The sequence below is a fragment of the Alosa alosa genome, chromosome 19 (assembly GCF_017589495.1).
Source record: "Alosa alosa isolate M-15738 ecotype Scorff River chromosome 19, AALO_Geno_1.1, whole genome shotgun sequence".
Lineage (NCBI taxonomy): Eukaryota > Metazoa > Chordata > Actinopteri > Clupeiformes > Clupeidae > Alosa > Alosa alosa.
In genome coordinates this window covers 16068884-16094449 of record NC_063207.1, presented here as the reverse complement: position 1 = coordinate 16094449, position 25566 = coordinate 16068884, and the positions used below count along the sequence as shown (strand labels likewise).

The following is a 25566-nucleotide window of genomic DNA, read 5'->3' as shown; positions in this document are numbered from 1 at the left end:
CACGGCTTACAAAGAGTGTGGAACTCACCAACAGGCTGTTTGGGTTGTAAGGCGGCGGCCAGCAGGGTGCCCAGCAGCTTGGAGACGGCCACGCGCACGTCGTAGCAGGAGCCCTCAAAGGCCCTGAAGCAGAGCGTGGTGACTCCTTCCAACTCCGAGCTCCACAGGAACACAGCCTCCCGCTGCAGCTCCAGCAGGCACTGCACAGGGACAGCAATGGTAGCAGTTAGCACACAGAGCATCAACACTACAGGCCAATGACAGCAGGCCCTGCTGTTCCCAGTGACCAGCTTCGTAGTAACAACACTGATCAGTTAGTATACTGGGGTGCGTTACCCAAAAGCATAGTTGCTAACCTGTTAGCAACTTAGTTGGCTGGCAATGGGAAATTGCATTGCAACCAACAAAGTTGCTAACTTAGTTAGCAACTATGCTTTTGGGAACGCACCCCTGTCTAGGTCCTAAGACAACTACAGTCCAACTGAAACATGCATTATAACCATTAACTTGCTACAGGAGCATTGGAAACACTAGGCTCAGTTCAACCCCCACCCCTTTCTGAATACTAGTCAACATTCTGTGCTGTTCTGGGCAGTCTAGGTGGCATCTCTCTGATTTCCCAGGTAGTATCGGCAAAGTCCTTTTAGGCAAGTCCCTCCACTCGGCGGCCATTTGACAACGCTTTTTGGGCACTCGTCGGGCATCCATTTCGGCAGAAATGCGCGTGCGCAAGCCTGATGGCTCACTGATCTGAGCATAACTATTCCCATTAATATTGTACCATTGGTATTGTAAATATCAGGCATAATTCAACTCTGGAAACACTGCAACTACGTTTAGTCTAAGTACAAACTACAGTCTTCCCCGTCTGTCTGACTGTCTGGATTTCTGAATGGAATGTCTGGATTTCTTGCCTGATGGCTCCTACTGGCCTATGGAGAGAGAGACTGACCTTAGCGGCAGCACAGCGGACGGCCATGGAGCGGTCAGTGAGGCAGGCACGTGCCGCCTTGTAGATGTCCCTGTGACAAGGCACAGCGCTAACACCCAGGCCCCGCAGGATACGCTCCACGCTCAGCATGATCTCATGGCGCCCCTGAGACTGTGCACAGCACAGCACACACACACAAACAATTTACACATGCTCTGATACCAATAAATAAAACCCTTCAAAATATGATTAATTGTATAAATTATAGCCTGACAACAACAGACCTACAATTACTTCTTACATAATCAATTTACTACAACATAATTTGTTGTTTCTCTCAGTTCTACTTTTGTCATTTCCATTTCTCAGTTCTTTTTTATTTTCATTAAATAGTTTTATTTCATTCATCCCCAAAGGCCTGAACAGTGACGTGCTGGAGCAGTACCTCAGCGCTCTTTATGGCTTTTAAGAGGGTCCCGACTGAGTCCTTAAACGAGCTGATGAGGAGACGACCCAGCTGCTCATACAGCGCTCCCACGCAAGTGATGGCCGCACTGCCACAGAGACAGAGAGAGAGAGGGAGGGGGAGGGAGAAAGAGAGAGAGAGAGAGATGAATGCATGAAGAGAGGGATATAGACAGCTGGGCAGAGAAACAAGGTGGAGATAGACAGAACAAGAGACTAAGGTAGAGAGAGCCTGTGACATTATACAACACCGATGGACATCCATTTTTAAATAAGTAAATTGACTGATGAATAAATCACTGCATGTGCAGAGGCCATTACTCTCTGAACACATCTACTAAATGAGCAGTCATGGAGATTTTTCTAACTTAGGCCCACACAGTGACACACACCCCATTACATCGCATTAACATTCATGTCAGGCCAACCGGTGGCACGAGGCCAAAACTACTCAGCACTCTGTGGGTATTGAAGAGCTCAACACCAGCATGTCCCAAGGAGATATGGCCACTGGCCATTTATAACCCTATACTGGCACCTCTTTCCCCATATCATCCCCTTCAATATAAATGACACATCTGTCCCATCCCACTCCTCTACCATGCAGCACAGCATTCCAAAATGAGACACACACACACTGGAGTGCAGATAGTTTAGGCAGACCTACATTATGGAAATCCTAAGTATTCTTTTAACATCTTTAAGTATAGTACCAAAAAGCCTCCCAAGTTAAAGGTGCTCTAAGCGACGTTGGGTAACGTCACTTCTGTTGACGTTCACACAAAACAGAGAGCTAGCTCGCTCGCTACTCCCTCCTGTGCAATTGAAACTCTCCTAAATGTGCATCTTGTCGGTGACTGGCTGGAACAGTTTGTTATGTTTTTATGATTTAGGATAAATATGTATCCTAATAAATATGTGGATAAACAAATAATCTAGTATCAGCACTTGGACAGATAAGTAAGCTAGTATGCAATGGCATTAGCCAAACAGTTAGTGGTCAAATAAGCCATCTCTGATGCCCATCGATCTTGAGTGGCGTCACTCACAGGCGGGTGGGCAGTGCGCTGGGCGAGTCGTCCTTGCTGCGGATGATGTCGCTGCAGCGGTCCAGGGCCAGCGATGCGCTGAGCGAGTCTCCGTAGCGGTACACCAGCGCCAGGCACTGGGCCAAGAGCCAGCGTGCGGGGGGGCCTGGGGAGCCCGTTAGCACGGCCAGCAGCTGCTCCACCAGGCGCTTCTGCTTCTGTTTCACGTCCGCCTGCGAGAGCGCACACACACACACAATACAGTCAATGTGAGTGAGTGGCAGACAGCAGGATGCTGGAGAGCAAGACACATCACTGGCTGGCTGTAGACTAGACAGAGATGTGTGTTTGTTGGATGTGTTCTTAGCCACTCTCCAGCAGCCCGTCTGCATCCAGACAGCAGGACAAACAGGGGTGTGTGTGTGTGTGTGTGTGTGTGTGTGTGTGTGTGTGTGTGTGTGTGTGTGTCTCTTACTCGGTCTATGGTGGGCAGCAGCTTCTTGAGGAAGCGCAGCCACTCGTACACAAACTCGGCCCGCTGGTGCTCCCCTAGCTGTCCACAGGCCTCCTCGTTGAGGAGCAGCGTGTGGGCATGCTCCATTCTGAAGCCACCTCCCGCCATCTTTGGTAGAGAGGTCCAGAGCAAGTGCTGCCTCTCTCAGGGTAGCCAGATGTTGCCCACTCCCATGACCATCACCTCTACAATCTGAGACACACACACAGTGAGAAACATGAGGCAGCATAACAGGGGAAGTAGACTCATATGCAAACAGACTGATTTTGATCGGAGATCGGATCGAAATTACGATCCAGACACAGCAAATGCTGAAAGAGACTGTTCCATTTCACCATCAATACACAGACAGAAAAAGGGTAGAAGAGAATTATTAAAATCGTGTGGGACTTTCTTGCAGCTTTTATGATACTTTGGAGCTAACCAAACCAGACAACTCATCAGATCAAAGATGCAGCTCCTCCCTTTAAACCTGAGACAAGAAATTCTGTAATTTAGTGAAGCTCATATGAGACGATGGGGGCTATGAATAATTCAGTCTGCCCTGCAGGGGCCTGGAACCGTCTCGTTCCCTCCTTCTGCTCCAGCTTGATCGCAAACAACTCATTTGAAACCCTCAAGTTCCAACAGGATCGCACAAGCCATTCGCACAAACACACTACAGCTGGACGGCATTCTCTACTGCCGAAAACAGAAGACTTTTCAGAAAGCAGCTCGTCAGGTCTTATTCTGATCAAAGGACAAACGTTACGAATAACTAGTCTTAGCTGTTAATGTGAGCCTACTGCTGCTACTGCTTCAGTTGTGGAAAACATTCGTCAACAACCTGCGTTGTCAGCAGTGGCCAAAGTGCCACGGAGACATTTTCATCATCCATAACTACATCGATCCTTCAGTGGAGAAACGAAATAAGTACTTTACTGGCCAAGTTACAGCTTTGGATCAATATGTATTCCAAGCAGCACGAAACTAGCAAACTAGGAAAAGAGGTAGCCTACATAGCTAAGTTACCATGATGTCTCTCTGGTCCTCGACAAATAGACACAATATAAAGACCAAGTGGCTAATATTTCACACGTTACCCAAGCCTGAATGGTGTGATCTTGCGTAGAAGTACCTTGCTAGCCCCAAACTTTTGTTTCCCATCACCCCGCAGACAACTTTAACCAAGCTAACGTTGGCTAACTTAGTTGGCACCTTAACAAGCCCTATCAATTAACGTAAAAACACACGTATGATACGAGTAATGAAAAAACAACTTCTTACGCAAAATAAGTTGACGTTAGCCAAGTAACTTTAACCCATGAAGATGAGAAAATACGGTTAAAACATGCTAGCACGCTAGCTAACGTTATAACGATAACGTTACGTTAACTCAATGAATTAACATTAATGTTGTGTTAGCTTTGAATCGTTCGTCTTGTATTACAACAATACTGACGCTGGAAAGACACATAATTCCCTCAATCAAAGTCTAAATTCGTTGTTAGTAATGACTATCGTCAGCTGTTTGTCAGTTTGTAGATAAAGGTAGCAGATACTCTTGGCAAACGGAATGCCCAACAGCTAGAACACAGCTAGCAACCCATTAAGATTGGGGATGTGTCAGTAAGTTAGCTATATCGAAATTGCTTGACATATCCATGCAAATTAAAACTTCCACAAAAGGGAGAATGGTGTGAAGGTTTTAGTTTAACCAGTAACTCTTCTAAAGAAAATATAGTTAACATTTAGGCAGCTACCGAAGTTGAAGTTAAGAGGACGTTTAGTGGCATTAGCCACCTAGCCAGCAATTCGCATCCTCAGCTGATGTTCCGTACGACAGCAAGTTAGCATAGCATCTAGCTTCTAGTTACCGTTATGACGGACCGATTCAAACAAGGTGCTGCAAACCTAAAAACACACCTTAGATTGTGCAAATCCAAAACAAATGTTAAAAGAAGTCAGCGGGGAATGTTACCTGAGAAACAGGATATTTAGCTCCTTCGCTCGCCTCAGCGCTCTTCCATTCAAGGAGGTGCGTTTACTGTTAAGTGTTCGCTAGATCTAGAATTCTACCTCAGGCTCAAACAGAACTGCCGCTGCTGTTTGGAGGGAGCCCTACCAACTACCAAGCTGGAAAGAGTTGCCAGAGCAGACACCCACCACACTGCTTGTTGTATAGTGGGTCATTACGTGTTCACTAAACATAATACTAAAACTTAGTTAACAATGCAGTTATTACATAGATAATATATTTGATCTGATACCAAACATAACTATCAGAGAGACATGGCACAAGAGTGGGAGAATTGGAAGTTGGGGTAATTGTAATCAGATTAAAACAGTTTAGACTAAAAATAAAATGGCAAAACGTACAATAATAGCTTCCAACACTGTAACGTTATAAACAGTGATTGAAAGGCCCTGTTTTGCGACTGATGTTAAAGCTTCATTACAATTAAGGGCCTCTGACTGGGAGAAGCGAGAAGCCCTTGGCTGCAGCGTGTTGACTGGTCTCACGAAACAGACTGCTGTTTTAGAATTGCAATAGTGACACCTGCTGGTCTCTGACAATAAACTTTCTCTTGTGCAGTCGGACACACCAAAACAGCCCAGTCTCAAACAGATCCTGATGATAAACATTGTAGGCCTGTTTCTCGGCAAATTCTAACTTTGATATATCTTTAACTTCTCTTCTCTCACACTCTAAGACCATAGTGCCTAACAGTCACCCAAGGCAGACAGCTGCTCAATCGCAATAGTGGCAATGAAACAGCAAGTCACAAACAGATCACACGAATGACATAGGCCTATCACCCAAAACCAAGGGTGTACTCCAAGTACGTGGTTAAGTGGCAGATCTGGGTAAGTTAACCCAAAAGAAGTGGTAAACCTTCAAATAGAAGAGCTCGGGCTGTTCTTTTATCAGGTTTACAACTTCTTCTGGGTAATCTTACCTAGGTTTGTCACTAAACAACCTACTTGGATTCATAGCCAGGGGGAATCATTTAACTCCCTGGACACAGATAGTGCAGAGTGCTCTGTGGAATGTACTCTACTGCATGTAATCAGGTGGGGACAATCATCTGTATATATCATCTGTATTATAATGTAGGCTTTTCAGCTTATTTGGAGCTATTATTCTTAATGAATAATGTAGTGTTTATATTCTGTCCGTTGCTTTGAACATAAGCATTTGCCAAATACCTTAAACATAAACATCTGACATACAATCCCCTTACTGAGACACTGGCAACCCCAACCTGAACAGAAGTGATTTTATGTCATCTTAACCTGTCACTTTCCAATTTTGTTTTTTTCCTTGTCTAGACTGGTTGCACTGAACGGATTTCATGATGTCCATGTTCTCTTACACATTATGAAAGCTAAACTATTGGGGTATGGAGGGTTTTTTTAATTAGAAAAGGGAACCAGAATAATGTTGTAGCAAACATTATGTGTGTTTCCACTACAACATACCGCATGGTTTTTTAACGAATGACCACTTTAAAATCCGATTTTTATTTTTGATTTTATTTACACATATTGCACACCACATCTTCTCAGATACTGGAAAAGGTCTGTAAGACAAATATGTATATCTGAGTAAATACTTCTAACCCACAGGTGTCTCTAGAATTCCACAACATGAGTGAGTGGTTCCTCTGAAGTGAGGTAAATTGACTGTTTCTGGCCGTAAACCCCGTGCTTGACGACACATTTGGCTTCCACACATCTTTTGGAAGATGCCAAAGCTCTCTCACACTGGGACACAAAGCTGCTATAAAGCCGCTGTCCATGTGAAGCATCAATTCTCTGCAAATACTGAAACTTATTGTCTTTCAGTGTTCCGGTCAGCGAGTCTTGTGGAACTATGAGAACACTTCCAGGAAGATCAAGCACAGATGAGGGTTCTCGTCCGTTAACATGGAACAACTTGGCCTGCAGCAAGGATCTGACTGTTGATAAAGAGACATCCCCTCATGTTTATTTGAGTAAAATTAATATAATTTTAGTCACTAAACTCTGTTTAAATGCTGCTTCGTACTCACCCATCTTTGGTATTATCTCTTCAGTGGCGTCAAAAAAGGTCAAATAGATCACTAGGCCAGCATCAATCTATAAAACAGACATTACAGATGATGTAATGTCAATAATAACACACTACATTCATTGTGCACTGAAAGAACATGCTTTGCTGAAATTATATTTCATTAAGTGTGGCATAGGAAAAGCTTTGCATGAGGAAAGCTCTGTCGACCTGTTTAACACTGTCATCTGCATTAGTAAGGCATCAATAAGGACAGCATGTAAATAAATAATAAACAGCAGCACAAAAGAACTAAATATATACACCCCTGAGCAAAATATCTTACCCGTGTGTAACATGCATTGTCATCTTTGGTTTCTTTTTGTGTTTGAATTATTGCTTGTGAGCACAGCTGTAAGACTGTCCTTGCTCGCAAAGGTTCAAACTTTTCCCGTGCAGGCAAACTATCCTTCAAATGGACCTGGTAACTACAAATGCAAAACAATACATACCAATTCACTGAACGTATTTCCAAGAGAGGTGTCATTGTGTTATGTCCATAGTTACCATCACATAAAATGCCTATAGAACAATCGATGACACAGACCTCTGTAAGGCAATGATCACAGGAAGCACGTCCCCATCTTTCCTACGCTTGTTTGGGAGGAGACTGGCGCCATCCAGAGGATCACTTCTCTTAACAGCAGGATGCCACTGGTGGCCAGAGCCCTGGTGAACTGTTTCCACTACCTCTGACAAAGCAACCGCTTTGGCTGGTTCTACATCCCCACCAGCTGGACTGGCCGAATCTGTGTCTGAAGGACTTGCAGAAGAAAAACAACATTGTATTGTTATTGAAATTATATAAGCATTGAGCAACAAGTGATGTTGCCATGACAAAACAGTAGTCGTGATGCATAAAAGCACAAGGTCCTTAGACCCTCACCATACTGTTCAATTGTGGCTTCCTCAAGATTCCTTAAAGCCACTTCTGAATGGTGCTCCTCACACACCTTGAGCATTCAATACTCACCTTGCTGCCTGGGTCTGGTTGACATTTTCAGGGTCATTGCATTGTGGACTGGCTGGACTGGCACAGGGCTCTGGGGGAGGCGCCCGGGCAGCAGAGCACTCCTCGCACCTCTGGATCCACCTCTGGATGTCGGCCTTCAGCGAGCCCCAGTGGAAGTGCTTGGAGATGAGCGTGGTGCACTTGTCCACATCCAGGTGATTCATCTCGTTGTGGTACGTCGTGAGGGTGGCCTGGACGTCCTCTTTGTTCCTGACCACTCTGCGCCGGTTACATTTGGTGGTGAAGAAAAGTATTCCATCTGAACAATACAATAGAAAACAAATGTGAAATACATGGAATTGATGTCGTTTTTCCTCTGTTAAAGGCAAAGTCAGCGATCGTACGCGATATCAAGCCCATAACATTTTTTGTCACATTCAGCAATCATCTCTTCACAACCGCTAGCTGTCCATTGTAGGAGGCCCAATATCAAGAACGTTGTTTTTGAAAAAAGCATCTGTTGATACATTTGAATATAATTATAAACATAAACAAACGTGACTTCCTGCGCCATTGCTGACTGCACCTTTAAATCTGAAAGTTAAGTAGAGTTATTGCCCTGAGTAATGCACACGAGTTCAGCTATCCAGAGAATCACAAAAACATGAGGTCACAGTGACCTTGACCTATATACATTAACATATATTCTAATGTGTTAATCATTAAAGTATAAGTCTTTAAAAAATATCAGTAAGGTACATGGGAGACATTCTTTGCTAAAAACAACTGTTCCAAAGACCAATAGTGGTCACAATGCATACACCAACTGTTGGGTATATTGAACAGGCTTACCATGTACAGCAAATCTTGTACAGAGTCTCCGCAATGTGTTTTTCTCCACAGCATTCAAACCAGGAGGATAGACCCTTGTGCTCAAGTATTTGTGCACAGCGTCATATTTTGAGAAAAAGGTCTGCTGGATATTTTCTGAGTTATTTTCTGCATCTGAGCCCTCTGCTGCCTGTATGAAGTCACAAAAACAATTCGTGACAACATGTCCAGACAATCTTAGCTGTTTTTTACATCCATCTTTGTTCATCACTGACCCCAGCCAAAGCTGCAAGCAACTTGGGTGTTATGATCAATGACCAACTCAATTTCACTTCAGACAAAGGTGTCTAAATAAAAGTTTGCCTACTACGTCATACCTCTAGCTGAGGTTGGCCAAGTGACAGGGTGGGCACAGCATGACTTTTCAGCAGCTTTTCCTTGCCCACACGCTCAAAGCAGTCTTCAGTGAAATGATTGGAGCAGACTGTTGATCTTGTGAGTGGAGACCACTTGCTTTTATGCGTGTTCTTGATCCACTGGGTAAGCCTCTCAGGGTCATCAAACGGAAACCTGAAAGACACACACACAAAAATCTCTGTTTCTCTGTCTGTCCCTAACAACACAAAACATTGTGAATGCTCCCATGAATGGTTCAGAAGGTGAACACCAATCCGATCGGACATTCTTCTGGTGTGCTCTCAGACAATGTACAATAAAGTGAATAGAATAAATATGATGGATCAACCCAGAATAATAAAAAACAGTGTCTGTGTAAATACTCTGAGATTTAATGTTCATATTGTATGATCAGATTATCTAAAACAGACCTACTGTATGTTTGATGTAAATGGGAGTGGTATCAGAGCCTGTGTGGATGGACATCACCTTACCGATGAAAGGTTAGACCCAGTGTCCTCTCCACCGGCCCATTGTGATTCTTGCAGCCATTCACACAGCAATGAAACTTCTGTGATGATTCATCCATATTAAGGCAGAACTGACAGTTACCAATCCACATTTCTACATCCCTCATCAGCGTTCCCCAGTGGTACTTCTCAGCGATGGCTGAAGTGCATCGGTTTATGGCGTAATGGCCTTGGTTATCATGAAATTCCCTCAGCACCGCATTCACCTGCGATCGGCTTCGGAGCACTCTACGACGCTTGTTTCTTCGGCAGTAGTACAGAACATCATCTGTACAGAACGGAATTTGAATTGAGTGGGAGAAGGATATACAAATGCAGGGAAAAAAAGCTTATGTGTTGCTGCAAGTATAGCATTGCATGTGGCTTAGATTACCTTCCAGGCGGTAGAGCTTTGAGGCTCTTCTAATTGTGTACTTCATTGTCTTACTTGTCTCCTTTGAATATGACCCTGTCCTCAAGTACCTCTCCACAGCATCATACCGAGAGAAAGGAAGCTCCTTTTTGCTGTTTAGGTCATTTTCCCACAGTTGATCACCAGTATTCGCCAACTCCCCCCTCTCTGAATCTATTGCATATGGATGTTCTTTATGTTCTGTGTTTTCTAATGAAGGGAGATCTTGGAAAGGGCCAATGTCATCTTCATTGCTTTCCTGTTGAAGTTGTCAGAGGTTAACATTTTAATGAACAATCACTATCATCATCTATCATCAACTATCTAACCATCTACAATTTTAGAAGCATGGAGCAAGAGAATGGGTTTTATTCCAGGGCACACTCTGATATGCCCTGAAAACAAACACAAATATGTTTAAAAAAAGAGACAACATTGACATTTATATGCAGGTTACCTGTTTACCATCTGAGGACACTGGCACAGTGGGGACTGCATCAGATTTGAGAGATATACTCTCTCCTGAGTAATCGAAGCAGTCCTCTGTGAAGTGCTTGGAGCAAAGGACAGATTTTGGGGTGAGAGACCAATGGTCCCGTTTGGCATAGGAGATCCAAAGCTCACGTCTCTTGGAATCACTCAAGGGGAATCTGGTAGCAGAGAAGACCAAATAAGGTCCAACCAAACTAGATGTACCGCAGAGCGGTATAAAATATGACCGCCGCCCAGTCCAGCACATTTTTTCCACAAAAATAAATCACGCTGAAAGGCCTATATGATTCTAACTGTCTCACTAAATTGCATTATCCACACTCAATTCCCACTGGTATCTGCTAGACAACAAGTACCAAAACATGATTAGTTCATAGATTTCACATGTAAAATTCATTTTATACAACCCCACCCCCATCTTGCCTGTTCATAATTCTGAGAAATTCTTGTGTGCGTATACAGTACATGTTTATGTTTATGTGTGTGTGTGTGTGTGTGTGTGTGTGTGTGTGTGTGTGTGCCTGCGTATGTGCCTGTGTTTGTGCATGTGCATGCATGTGTACATATGTCTACTGTGTGAGTATGTGTCATCACATTGGGATTACTGTGAATGTATGTGTGTGCGTGTGTATCTGTTTATGCACATGTGTGCACATGGAATGGGTTAAGATGACCCCTGGAGGCAAACATACGGAAAAAATCGGTCATCCTAGGCCCTACGGTTCTCAAGATATTCACAGAAAACTGTGTCTGCCCTACCCTCCTTTCGGGGGGTCCAGTCCAGCTACAGATCGAAACGAAAAACGATGGTTCCATGCTATCCATGTGGGGTTACATGCCCACCAAGTTTCGTGTACCCCGGTCTTTCAGTGTCCCGGGAATCCTTGTTGGTGTACGGTCACTAAATGTACACATAAATTATTTTATTGTAAGGCCCCCCATGAACGAAAGTTCACGAAACTTGGCATGCATTCAGAGGGTGTCATAATGATCCTACACTTTCAATTTCGTGCAGTTTTGACCATGTCAGCTAGAGATATTGTGATGAAAACACCAAATTTTTTGCCTTTTAATTTTTAACTAGGTGGCGCTATACATGAAATAAGTGGTAATGGGATAGGTTGACATGTCCCCTTAAGACCATCATACCAAAAAAAGGTGGACCTCCTAGGCCCTACGGTTCTCGAGATATTCACAGAAAACTGTCTCCCGCCACCTACAGGCGAGTTGGTGTATAGTAACATAAATTAATTTATTGTGTGACCCCCCATGAACGGAATTCCACGAAACTTGGCGTGCATTCAGAGGGTGTCATAATGATCCTAAACTTCCAATTTCGTGCAGTTTTGACTATGTTAGGTCACAGATACCTGCGATTACAACACCTCATTTTTACTTTTTTGTGTTTAACCAGGTGGCGCTATACATTGGCCCCTTGAGATCAACATACAAAAAAAATGGTCCTCCTAAACCCTACGGTTCTCGAGATATTCACAGAACACTGTGTCTGCCCTACCCTCCTTTCGGGGGGTCCAGTCCAGGGGGGGGGGCTACAGATCAAAACGAAAAACGATGGTTCCATGCTATCCATGTGGGGTTACATGCCCACCAAGTTTCGTGTACCCCGGTCTTACAGTGTCCCAGGAATCCTTGACGGAAATTTGGACATGCGAAAAAGAAAAAAAAGAAAAATATGCGCGGTAGTCAAAATAACTTCTAGAAAGCCTCAATAGGCAGTTCCCTAGGGTAGACAGCATAGGCAGTAATAGTGTTACCTATCATAGCCCCACACAAGTGCTGATGTATTAAACAACACAAGTAATGATTGTAATGTCCACTAACAGCCAAGCAAACTGAATCACACAGAGCCAATACAATAACAAAACCCAGACACTAAATATATCACATGCAATTCTCATATGATTGGTGATACCTGTGAAAGGTCAGGCTCTCATCTTCACCATTTGATACCAGGCTACTCTCACACCCATAGCAGATGCAGTGCATTGTCTTTGGTCCACGGACGGGTTTTCGACGAGTCTGCTTGCATGTCTGACAGTTATCGATCCATGTTTTAACATCTTTTGTAATGGAACCCCAGTAGAAGCGTCTTGCCACCTCTTGGAGTACCCTCCCGCCATTCTTATGAAGTTTGTCATTGTGATACTGTTGAAGCACAGATTTCACCTCTTCTTGGTCACGTACAACTTTACGTAGCCTTCGGCCATCATAATGCCAAAGGCATTCATCTGGAGGAAGCGAGGAGATGAAAGATGTAAATTTGCACAGATCTTCACACACAATCAGATGTTGAGTAACAATTATGTTGTAAATCAACCTCCTGTGGCCTACCTTTCCAGAAAAACTTTTTACTTGCTCTTTTAATACGTTTGCCTTCCTTTTTGTCTGGTTTATAGGTGTGGAACCGTAAATATTGTTCTACTTCACTATAAAGCTGGAAATACATCCTAGAGAAGAGGGACATTAGACAAAAATAATTATCATTAGTCTTACACATTACAGACATAAAACTGAATTTACAGTGTGCCATTGCCAGGAAATACACCCTAGGAAAGCTTCACAAAGTCGCAAAGCCATGCAAATAAAATAAAACCACAAGCTAATTTCCAATCATTTGGAATTATGAAGGTCATTAGGCCTAATTAAAATCCTGATAGACCAAACACAGGGCAAAAATGCTTAGCTGAGGAGAAATAGTAGCCTAAGATTTAATAAGATCTTATAAAATAGTTAACACAACATCCATTTTGATATCACTCAATTAAAATAAATGAAACAAATTGCACTCACACCTCTGCAAAAAGGCAGATAGGTAGCTTTGTGGTATGAAAAAATGCACAAATTAAGATGCAAAAACCCATCATAACCCAACTAAAAATTAATATAACATCCACATAAGATAGCCGTAACAAAACAGACACGTTTAAACGCTTCAAACAATTATCTTTTCGCCGTGTATTTATATGCAAAATTATTTGTAAGTAGCCTATGTTCAAATCCCAATGTTGAAATCCTAAGGAATGTGTTATAGGACTGCTGTTCAGCAGCGCAGAGGAGCCTTTAGCTTTACCACAAAATTTGGCAAAACATGGGGTATTATAATCGGTAAGACTGCCATCTTCTAAAAAGAATACATTCAAGTAAAATTATGCTGTGAGACAAATTACTAATCATGGAGTGATTAATACAATTGTCTTTGAAAGTTTTCGTCTTTCAGAACTAAAAAGAAAGACTAGTGAAGTACCTGACTTTACGAGAAATGCTGCGAAGAAAACGTGTACCATTTCCGTTTCCTAAACATTCCCTCGTCTATAATGACTTTCCCCCCCGTTACACTAATGCAGCTACTGCCACCATTTGGACTGGCATGTAAGACACGGAAGAGGCTAAGTAAATGTCAGGTCCTTTCTGGCCAACTCTTTTAGATACAGTTCTAGAGAACACGGGCACTTAATAAAACAAGTAAATAAATATTATGTATGTTTAAGTAATCAAATACAAACATACAAAATAATTGAGAGAATAAAATATGTATTATATAGATAAGTGATACTTAAATTAGAATCAAAGGTACACGTTTTATAGGCTAGGCTAAAACATTTTCAAAACAGAGCTCTCTCACACTGGGAGACAAAGTTGTTATAAAGCTGGTGTCCATTCAATACATAAATTCCCTGCATACTGACACTTGCCCTATATGAACTAGTTTGGGAACTGCTTGAACACCACAAGGCAACACAGGTTTGTTCAAGACTGTGACATGGTTCCAAAAATAAATCTATTTTATTAACAAGTAGGCTAGAAAAGACACCAAGGGGCAGTAAGCCTACACCCAACAATCACTGACCAGACAAACAGAACCAGTGGGCTGCACTTGGATGTGGCGCAATGCGCTATATGGCTAATGGCCTAGTGAAAGCACAGGAAACAGGACTAAAAGGTTTACTGTGGCAGGGGGCCCAGAAACTACACACCAGCACATGTGAATACACAATACAGGTCAAGACACACCCAAGTGCACTACAGCAAATCAGTGAGGGGGGGGGGGGGGGTTAGGTTATAGGTTATAGGTTGTCTGTTATGAAATTGAGAATCCAGTCAATTAAATCTTAATTCTGTGAACCTTATTTTTTCAAAAGGCTCTTTAAAAGCACATTGCTCCTATTGAAAAATATGTAGGCCTACAATTGCATGTAGCATAGGTGGGTTTGGGTTGCTCACAAACTCCTCTTAAAGGCTCAGAGATATAAGAGATAAAGCTCTATTAAACTGCACATAACACAGACCCCTTTTGAAATATCTGAACTATAAGTCTGCATTTTTCATCGTCGTGTACTCAGGTGACTAACTTTGAAACATCTCTTGGATAATCATACCTTTGTTAATTGGAGTTTCATTAGTCACAGATGATCATCATGCGATCTGCAAGCTAGACACTCTTGGTAAATATGGCCCTATGTTTTTATGGTTATGGTATTTGGCAAATGCTTTTGTCCAAAGTATGCCTTGCCATATGAAATGTGCACACTATGATATAGCTTAACAAAAAAAAGGCCTTCAATACAGAAGATACTTTATTTTCATTTCATCAGAAATAGTGTGTTGAAGTATTTAATTAGTGCACAAAATACCTTTGCCCAACATTTTTGCTGTTGGTTTAAATTTGTAGTCAAAATGTCAATATTTATCACAATGAAGTCTGAACAAAGTATAAAACAAAAGAGACACTAAGAGCTTTTCAACTCATATCAATAAAGAAAATGTGTTCCAGGCTATAAGTAGAGCAAATGGAAGCAAGTAAGGAGTCCAGTTCGATGAATATCCAGGGCTTCTCTGAATACTTTATCACATGGTCTTGAAAGCCGGGAAATATACACTAGTGTACCGGGAAGATACGTGTTCTGTCTTCAATGAGGCTTAGTTGAATTAAAATGATTTCTTCACCAATCTGACTCCAATTTTATTTTAAAGGCTAGCCACAGATATACTGCTGGCATTATTTAACCAACAATTATGTACTTCCAAAGTATTATCTCTCTATCAAATTCTTATCTGTTAATCATATATGATCCAACCCAACACCTTTAGCAGTTACTTCTCTTTGAAAAGAGAAGAGAGCTTTGAAAAGGGTTTTAGTAGCCTAACCATCTGCCAACTTCATTATGAGGGCTAAAGCAGGACTTTTACAAATAGACCAATGCTTATAAAATTGCAGACCCTAGTGGGTCCCATTATACTGAACAAGAGTTTTTGGATGGAAAAGTATAATTTACCAAAATGTTGAAATTTTAAGTAAATCAATTTAAGTCAATGATAAAGGAATATTAATTGTAACTTTGAATTTTATTTTGGCTATTATTATACAATTAATTATTTCATCAAATGGTACTAATCCAGGTCATGAGACACAAGAGTCTGTTTGTTTGCTTCAAAATCATTTAGAAAAAAATAATTGAGAATCAGTCAGGTGTGTTTCCTCAGTTAACGCCATATTCGTTGTACATGATTATGAAGCATTTTCTTGGGCCATAAAGTGCACCAACAGCTTGTTTACACGAAATTCATTCATTCCAATCCATGAGAATAAGTCAGGTGTGTTTGTTCACAGTGGAAAACATTTCTGTTGGCTTCATATTGAAGGACTCTCTATAAAGTGCACCAGTCGGTCAGTAATAACCATGCAATGAATTTACTCTCTGGAATAGTTTAAGGTAGGAATCAAAGTAGTTGTATGAATTTTCAGTTGCAGAAGAGATAAATTGTTGATGTGTATTGTCAAATAATTATTACTCAATTCTGTTTCATAATGACAATAGCACTGTTCTTAATGTCGTTGCAAACGGAAGTTCATGAGGAACGTGAGGACATTTTGCCACGCCTCCACTTCCCTGCAGTCGTTCTTGCTTGTCAGGACCCTGACTAGTGACCTAGATAAAGAGCTCCCACACTTATTCTATCTGGCAAATTTCTGATAGTGAACGCTTGAAATGTGTGTCAGTTGTAATATGCACATTCTTTGACGTAGGCTACAAAAGATTTTCATCCTGGGACAAAGAAGAGCCATGAGGCAACTCAGCGGGGTCTTCCTGGCATTTATTTCTTGTAGTGTGGTATCACCGCGTTAGAACTATACATTTTGATTCTTAATTTCAGATATACATTAAGATCAAATTAATAACAAAATATGACATACTACTACTAGTGGCTTGTGGCTCCACATCCATACATGTATTTCGTCATTAACAATATCACTCACCCCGCAGGTTCTATAAAACATGGGGTTGTCTTTCTCATTACATAGACAATTTGAGCCTTCCCTCTGTGACGGACTAGAGCTGGGTACACACTGTTTAATTAAATAGACATAGACAAACCACTGTAGTGACATTTCTCTGTAGAATGCAGGCTTTGTGTGTTTTTATTTATTTATTTATTTATTTATTTATTTTATTATTATTTTATTTTAATTGGGTTTTTTTTGTGGTAAATATATGTATGTATGTATGTATGGGTGGGTGGATGGGGGGTTCTGTGTATCATTGTTTTCATATAACAATGTGTGGTATAACTTCTTAATTTAATTTCTTGATTTTTTTTTCCCTGTTGTGCCATATACCACATTTCAGTATCATGTTTGTTTATATTTGTACTTGGAAAAACAATAAACAAAAAACTATAGAAAAAAAAAACAAAAAAAAAACAATATCACTCACAGATACAGGGGACCTGTCGAGAAAAGTCTTCTCCTTTCCAGAAAAGGGAAGCACAGCTCATGTGAGACTTAAGCCTATGGTACAGTCCCGCGTCTGCGTCCCGAGCATGCGGCACTGGTGAGCGTGTGACGAGAATTGCGTCATCTTTACGGCATGAGTCGACTGAAATTTAACCCTCTAGGCGCCACTGTCGAGTTTACTCGACAAGATGCGGTACTGAATAAAACGGCCGATTTAGTCAAATAGGGTGTCATATTTCGTTCGACATCCACTCCACTAGGTGGCAGACATGTCATCGTCATCCCGAGTCAAAAAAAAGGTCATGGTTTAAACAAAACTTTTGAGCTACAGCGCATTGAATCAGTGCGTGCAATACCGAGCTAGTGTGCGTGTGAGCCACTTAGTCAAGCGATATTGTCAACGCGTTAGCAGTATTTGCATTAGATTATCGTCTAATGGCATCAAAAAAGTTTACCTGAAATGAAGTGTTGGGTCTTCTATTAGCGGACCCTGATTCTGAAGGGGAATATCTGCCTTCAGGAAATGGCGGTGATTCGTTTAGTAAGGCTTCAGATCGTCCCTGCCTTCAATGATGCAGCTGGACAAAGTGAGAGTTTACTCCATAGTTTAGCTTACACCAAGCACAAGCGTTGAATCGTTTGCCCAATGTCACTGATGGGAATAATGTTTCACGGGTTGAGTGTTCATCGGGAAGTTAGCAGGGTGTTAGTGGTGTGGCGGGCGAACAAGGCTGGAGGTAGCCTAATAGCGCTTAGCTTCTGTCTTTGCCTCTCCACAATCATGGGCGACAGTAGCGTGGTGGAGCCTTTGTCTAATGCGACTGGGTATGTTAGACGAGGTCGAAGTGCTCATAGGAGAGTTAGGGGAAACGTAGTGGCAGTGTGTGGGAGTCACAATGAGAATGACAGTAGGCCTAGTCCGAAGCTGCGCAAATTCTCTCCACTGGGCTTGAGGCAGATCTGGCCATGCTGCTCGCATGGTGGAGGTGGTGACTCTCCCTCTCCCTCTCCCCTCGCACACACACACACACACATTAGGTCATGCATAGTCTATCACAAGATGATGGGAATGCCGGCCCTGTATGGATAGGGATAGGGAGTCATTATCTCTACAGCAAAAGGCCTGCTACATAAAAAAAAAAAATGTCAGCCATTTATTAGTAATGATTTACACTGTTGATTTGCTATCTATTTCCCTGATCATTTAGGACATACACTATGTGTTCCTTTTTGTGTGTTCATGTCCTTGTGATGTGGCTGTCTTTGTCAGCTAAGAAAAAAAACATCAACAAAAACAACAAAAAGAAAAAAAATACTAACATTGTCTCTTGTCTTGTCTCGTCATCTCACTCCTGATCTGTGCCTTGCCGTGGCAAATGAGCTTTTGAACTAAACAGGTCTTGTCTACTTGTGTTTGTGTGTCATCTGAATAATCTATATGTGCCCCATACATGGAATCAGAGTGCCTACTGTATGTAGTAAATGGAAAATCTCTACAGCAAAAGGCCAGTCTACCGCTACATGCATTTGGTTTGTTTCGGCCATTTATTAGTAATGATTTACACAGTTTGTTCACTACTTACTATTTACCTGAGCATTCAGTATTGTGCAATATAGCATACAGAAGGTGAGGGACATTTTGGGGGGAAAGAAGTGGTGCATTTTATCATTCAAACATGCGACTTTTCATGAAAATTCTATAATCCAAGATGGCAGCCACCATATGACGTCATAATATGCAAATTAGATATAAACATTTAATCTCTACATAAACTTTGGGTCATCCTTAATATTTCTCTAATTTACAGAAAGTCTCTATCTCTTATCACTTTTAAGATATAGCCTTTTGAAATGAAGATGTCAAAATTTATCGTTTCGGAAAAAAACCTCTGGCGCCTAAAGGGTTAAGACCGCGCGTCAAAGTGACGCGTAGACTGCGCATGTGTGAAACGGAACTGCTGTAAACACTCCCCTCCAGTAGGTGGACCACATAGAAGAACAACACTTAAAACCTAGAAACAAACCTTGACTGAAGAAGACTTGTTTGGTTACCATAACGACGATGGAGCAGAGCCCCTGTCCTGTCCTCAGCTTGCCTGGCTTTGCTAATGGGATCCAGTGTGAAGAAATCACACAAGGCTGGGGGGTCCATTGTTGGAACACCCATCATAATACTAGGCCAAGATCAGGATAATTATGGAGGAGGGTTCCAGGATAGTCAGGCCTTCATAGGACAGATCAGAGATGTGAATATGTGGGACCATGTCATTTCTACATGTTAAATCAAGAGCTACATGCAAGGCCTGGCCCAAGGAAAAACTCCCTAGAATTGGAGATACATATAGGAAGAAACCTTGAGCAGATCCACGACTCAAGGGCCTGACCCATCTACCTAGGGTCAGTTACAGAGCAGAAAGAGAGAGCCTAAGAAGGTGAGTATAGGTTCTAGTAAACTAGCTACAGATTTTGATGAGGAAATTGTGGAGGTGAGGTCTAATATGTCGATAGGTGTAAATTAATTAAATGTTGTTCCAGGTCTCATCTGTGATTCTATTATGTTTTCACTATTGTTCAGCAATGGAGTATGTGTATTTGGTGAAACTGATTATTGGTTATTGACCTTATCTCTAATTGTTGCAATTTTGTCATTGAAAGTTCATTAAATCAGTATTATTATCAGAAATGTTGTATTATTTTTTATTTTCTTCAATCAGCGAGGAATAGTAAGCTGACTTGGCCTCATTAAGTGCTTTTTTGCAAGTGACGGTTATAGACCATGGTTATATCACGCCTTTACTACTGTAACACCCTCCTCACAGGCCTTCAAGCCTGTGCAGTAAAGGGTCTATAAGCCTCACTTTGTTTACTTAATGATGTTTTCTAAACAAAGTTCGGCAGGAGCTTAGGGATGATTGACAGCAATTAACTCACCTGCCTACTGCCGCCAGGGTATTTAAGCTGGCCTCCTTTCCTTAGGGCACTCTGGCATTTGCGAAATTATCCCTCCTCCTCCCCTACTCCTCCATTTCACTGATAGCCAATTAATCATCAATCAATCAATTAATCATGCGCTTAACTTACACTCAAGCATATCATAGGCTACCGACGGCGAAACAAAGCAGCTGGTTGCTCTCTGAGGACTGCATTTTACATTTGATTATGACAAAGCAAACCTATTTTTAAGCTGTGTATGTTTGCTAACCCATGATGCATGTTTTAATTTTATTTTAACAGAACAAATCCTAAAGCCATGAAGAAGCTGGAGCTAGTGTTCCTTACAGTAACGCTGTGCAGTGTAGGTCAGAGTATTCATAAACTGATTAAACTTTGACTAAATTAATTCACATATTGAGATAATTTACATATTGAAATTGACATGTGACCCCTAAAACTTCACAGAATCTTCAGCTATACATTAATAGCTCTTGATTATCTAATTGACCAGTGATCAGAGGAATACACAATACGTATTAATGCTAAATATGATATCTTACAGCTACAACAGACTTGTCTGGGAAAGTTTTCTCCTTTCCACAACAAGGAAGCACAGCTCACGTGCGATTGGCCCCATTGGTGTCTAAGATCCTGTTCTCCACCACCGTCTGCCTGAGGTTCCGCACCGACATAGATAACTTTGTACTCTTCTCTATGGACACACCCGCACAAACAAACAGTTATGCATTCTTTAGAATAGAAGGCCAAGTTTATCACTTCTGGGCTTCTGGCAGCATGGATGATTTCTATGGCTTACCAAACAACTTGAATAAGTGGAATTCTATATGTGCAACCTGGGATGCAGGCACTGGTATGGCTCAGTTGATTATCAATGAGATCCACAGTCTGAAGAAAACTATTTCTGCTGGTGGATCTATTTCTGGGCCACCCATTATAATTTTAGGTCAGGATCAGGATAGTTATGGAGGAGGGTTTGATGCAAGTCAGTCTTTCATTGAACAAATTAGAGATGTGCACATGTGGGACCATGTCATTTCTACATGTGAAATCAAGAGCTACATGCAGGGTTTCGTGCACAGGCCTGGTAATTACCTTAACTGGGCAAGGATGGATTTCTCTATTCATGAATGTGCTGGTAGAGGATTTTGAAACCTGCTAGCTTAACATGACCAATAGAAACAAATTAAAAGTGTGATCTTTTGCCAGACATGTTGCTGCTATGAGGCTAACTGGGCTCTTTCATTTTACCTGTGGCACAAACTTAGTAATGTTCCCACAAGATGTCTTGAAGTTTAAAAGAGTATGTCAGTACATAAGTTTTCAGAAAAGCCCTGAATATTACAGGATCAAATTTGATTCCTACCTCCCTACATTCTTATTACCATGGAAAGAGATGAGGGTCAAAGAGTGTTCAGAGAACCTGAATGTTACGTGATGAAATGTGTCTTTAGATATCCTCATTGTATCTTTTTTGTTTCATTAAATTACTCAGAATTTAATGTTGATGTAAATGTGTAATGTTAACGTCTTTTTAAAAGCAAAATGATTCAACCAAAGGATTTCTTGGTAAAGCAAATCCTTCCAGACTATACAGCATTAAAATATTTCTGATGTGATGAAAAAATAAAGTATCTTCTAAAAGTCCATGTAAGTCTATGTAGTCCATGTATTGATATATCCATGGACAGATACTATATGTCTCTGGTATAGAATGTCCCTTAGCAAAACAATTATTACCATGGAAAAGTGGAAGGTATTGAGAGGACAGCTACAATGTAGTAGTTGGAGATGTTTGAGCAGGGGCCTCAGGGGCCAGAGGTTAGGAATTTAGCCAGGACACCAGGGAATTATGCCATGGGATTTTTTAATGACCAGAGTGAGTCAGGACCTCGGTTTAACTTCTCATCCGAAGGACGGCATCTACAGAGTCCCCGTCACTGCACTGGGGCATTTGGATTGATCTTTTTGGCCAGAGGGAAGAGTGCCACCTACAGGCCACCCACCAACACCACTTCTAGCAGCAACCAGGTCTCCCATCCAAGTACTAACCAGGCCTAGCCTGACGAGCCACACCTACATTAAAATGTAGGGTCTGGGGACTCACCATTCGCAGTGCTCAGTCCGAGGGGTGGGATAATCGGTGGTCTTTCAAATTTCCTCTGCAATCAATAGGATAGCGCTACAACTCATGAGTCCCATGCATTTTCCTACCAACCACGTTCTCCCCTTCCTGACTAGAGTGTTTCACGGCAAAACATTTGATTCATATTATCAGATTAGACCAAAAGGCAGAACATGTTGATGAAGTCATCAATTGAAAAAGGATGAAATGTACTTTTGGAGGTGATTGGTTCTCCTAATCCTATGATATACCTATGTGCGTCCCTTTAATATGTGTTACTGAACTTCAGCTTTCAGTAATGTTTGGGGGCGTTGATGACGATAAAAGAGGACTTTTTGCTATAGGCCCCAGACAATCAAATAGTTTTACATTTGGGGGGCCTTGCTGGAACACCCAAGGCCAAGCAGGTTCCAGTATAGTCAGGCCTTCGAAGGACAGATCAGAGATGTGCGCACATGACCATGTCATTTCTACATGTGAAATCCAGAGCTATATGCAACAAAAACACAAGACACGTGATCAAACAAACAAGAAGCCAAAAGGACCCACTGCCACTAAGAGGCCAAAAATGTCCCTGTCACAGGTAAAAACAAGAATCCCATGAGAATAGCAGGTGTGTTTATTCAGCATGAACACCAAACTATTTGATGACATGATTTTGAAACACACCTGTGGACTAAATGCACTCAATTGCCGATGGTTGGAAAAAACGATGGTTCCATGCTATCCATGTGGGGTTACATGCCCACCAAGTTTTGTGTACCCTGGTCTTTCAGTGTCCCGGGAATCCTTGACGGAAATTTCAACATGCGAAGAAAAAAAAAATCTGACTAAACCTATATGACCGCCGCTTCGCTGCGCGGCGGTCATAATAACTTCATATAGCTTGACTTACCTCACGTTTTTGTCAGTTTTTGTGGTAATGTTTATTATCCAACGCTGTTGTATGTTTCTTTAGTGGCAAAGAATGTTCATAATCCGGTTTTGAGATCCTAGCAAATTCCTGCATGGCATCCAATTCAAGGCTCACATTGCATCCCAATTTGTTTGACAAAGAAACACCTTTTTGCCTTTACTTTATTCATGGCAATGCAGTAAAAAGTTGTAGAGAATCATAGGTGCAGACACCATAGGCATAGCCTGGTGAGACCATCCTGATCTTGCGAGCCTCAGTGTTTCACTCGCAGATCAGTCTGGCAACTTTTCGTTAAAGATCATTTGGAGCAGTTCACCAAATGAACGTCCAATCACCGTTGGCTTTGAGGCGGGTTGAGGTGTGACGCAATGAACAACATGACGGCATCCACAGATGAGATGAGCATAGCTATCGCGCAAGTTTTATTCAAATTAGAAAGTATTCCTGGGTAAGCTGTGAAGCTATGAGTCTCAGCCATGCAGCTGGGAGGAATGAACGACACAGACATCCTCCACGGCCGATTCCAGTTCATAATGGAGGAATATACTTTCTTCAGTAGGGCCTACCGTGAAAACTTGATGGGAATTGTCATTGATTAGGTTCATTTCACATACAAATGGTAAGTTAAAACATCTTAATGTTAGTTACGTTACCTAACTTAATTGTATGTTAAACGAAGGCATTAGAAGAACACTTTGTTCATCTAATTGGTTGATTTGGCCCGTCGATAACCAACAAAGGTGTTGATAGACATCCAATCAGCCAATCAGCTAACCAGTATTTCCGCCCCTTCCCAAAAGTTCTTCAATGAAAAGTTCCCAGATATGCGGAGCAAATCCATCTGGCAGAGTCAGTTTACCATAGGCATACATTGGCTAACATGCAAATTCGGATTCAGTCAGGTCAGATCAGTTCTGTCACAGATATGGAGCGCAGAAAGGTCATTTTTAATCACTAAATAAAAAAATGCCATTCATTTCTGTAAGGCGCACACCACATATGTCTGTAAATTGCTCAGCCCCAGAGAATCCCTCCACCATGGAAATTACATTGCCAGATTCAGGACAGTCTGCCACACACACATGAAATGCATGTAGAGCTAAGAGTGCTGTGGTGAGATACATGTCAAAATATAAGAATTTTTATAATACGCTTTTTATATTTTAATTCTTTAAAAATCTAAATAAAATCAATGCTAGCCTAGAAATCTAGACGCACCCAGGGCTAGTTGGCTTGTGAGCTCGAAAAATGAAACTTCTATCAGGCCAATCAAATCGTGTATAGAGTCGTTAGGCGGGCTTAACATAATGATTAATGGCAGAGTTGCAATGGTTTGGCTTGAATTCCCTGCTACTTGAAAACAAATAAGATGTTGCTGTTGGCGAACAGTGTGACACAAGACGAGTTAAGCTTTTATTAAGCTGGCAAAAGTTTGAACTGCTGGTGGGAAACGTATGGGACTCATAGCTGTCCTATTGCGTGCAGAAGGAATTTGAAAGACAACTGATTATACAGCCCCTCGGACTGAGCACTGCAAACAGTGAGTGCCCAGACCCTACATTTTAATTTGGGTCTGGCTCGTCAGGCTAATGCTAGTACTAATACATGAAAAAATTAAAATATACATATATTTAAAAAGTAGAATCCAGGCAAAAAATACTTTAAAAACAATTATTTAATACATATTTCAGGAAAATATTAGTTCATAAAATGAATTTTATATTTCAGTAGGCTATTCACTTTCATTATCCTAAAAACCCAGAGTCACCCTGTCACATGCCAACCGCCATCACCTGTCAATCACTGTCAAAACTCAAATGATGGAGTCGTGGTTGAAGCGAGCAAGCTGTAATTCTTGTGTGCTGGTTAGGGGGTACTTGGCTGAAAACATATTTCACAGGGGGTACTGAAAAAAGGTTGAGAACCACTGATCTAGGCTATGGATTTAAGTGGTTTCATTTTAGAAAGTGCAGCAAAAGTGGGATATAGTGCAATTGCTTACCCAAAACAATTCCTCCATAACTGTTGATTTAAACGTTTGATATATGGATAACTTTCAGTGGACTAAACAGTGCATAGAAAATACAAACCGCTGAGCCCGAGCAGAGCCCGTTTACGTTATTAGACAGTCTCTGGTAAAGGCCATTATTTTACTGTCTATGGTAAAAGCATGGAGGACCAACCATGTTCTGCACTTCCTGACCAGTGTTTCGCGGC

The 25566-nt window shown here is 41.6% G+C and overlaps 3 protein-coding genes across 6 annotated transcripts in view; 1 reads left to right on the top strand and 2 right to left on the bottom strand.

The window, feature by feature from the left end:
* The window catches only part of heatr5a (HEAT repeat containing 5a), a 29301-nt gene extending 24228 nt beyond the window's left edge, over window positions 1-5073 (bottom strand). For 3 of the 4 annotated variants that reach the window (XM_048228093.1, XM_048228096.1, XM_048228095.1), the window contains exons 1-6: window positions 4899-5073; window positions 2900-3130; window positions 2446-2657; window positions 1377-1485; window positions 953-1102; window positions 29-200 (exon numbers count right to left, since the gene is read on the bottom strand). In XM_048228093.1, the coding sequence (XP_048084050.1) occupies window positions 29-200; window positions 953-1102; window positions 1377-1485; window positions 2446-2657; window positions 2900-3046 (790 nt within the window). In that variant the 5' untranslated portion in view covers window positions 3047-3130; window positions 4899-5073. Of the gene's footprint in view, window positions 1-28; window positions 201-952; window positions 1103-1376; window positions 1486-2445; window positions 2658-2899; window positions 3131-4204; window positions 4303-4898 lie in introns of those variants that run through there. The other variant, XM_048228094.1, reaches the window with a different exon arrangement.
* Window positions 5074-6433: 1360 nt separating this feature from the next.
* LOC125284230 lies at window positions 6434-13424 on the bottom strand. Its single transcript, XM_048228104.1, has 13 exons — window positions 13416-13424; window positions 12955-13070; window positions 12536-12851; window positions 10568-10760; window positions 10093-10369; window positions 9684-9987; window positions 9171-9363; window positions 8815-8983; window positions 7984-8281; window positions 7558-7773; window positions 7297-7438; window positions 6973-7039; window positions 6434-6879 (listed from the first exon to the last, which is right to left on the bottom strand). The coding sequence occupies exons 2-13, from the start codon at window positions 13067-13069 to the stop codon at window positions 6554-6556; spliced, it is 2616 nt and encodes an 871-aa protein (XP_048084061.1). The 5' UTR covers window position 13070; window positions 13416-13424; the 3' UTR covers window positions 6434-6553.
* Window positions 13425-20606: 7182 nt separating this feature from the next.
* LOC125284407 (mucosal pentraxin-like) lies at window positions 20607-21460 on the top strand. Its single transcript, XM_048228342.1, has 2 exons — window positions 20607-20655; window positions 20853-21460. The coding sequence occupies exons 1-2, from the start codon at window positions 20607-20609 to the stop codon at window positions 21458-21460; spliced, it is 657 nt and encodes a 218-aa protein (XP_048084299.1).
* Window positions 21461-25566: the final 4106 nt, after the last annotated feature.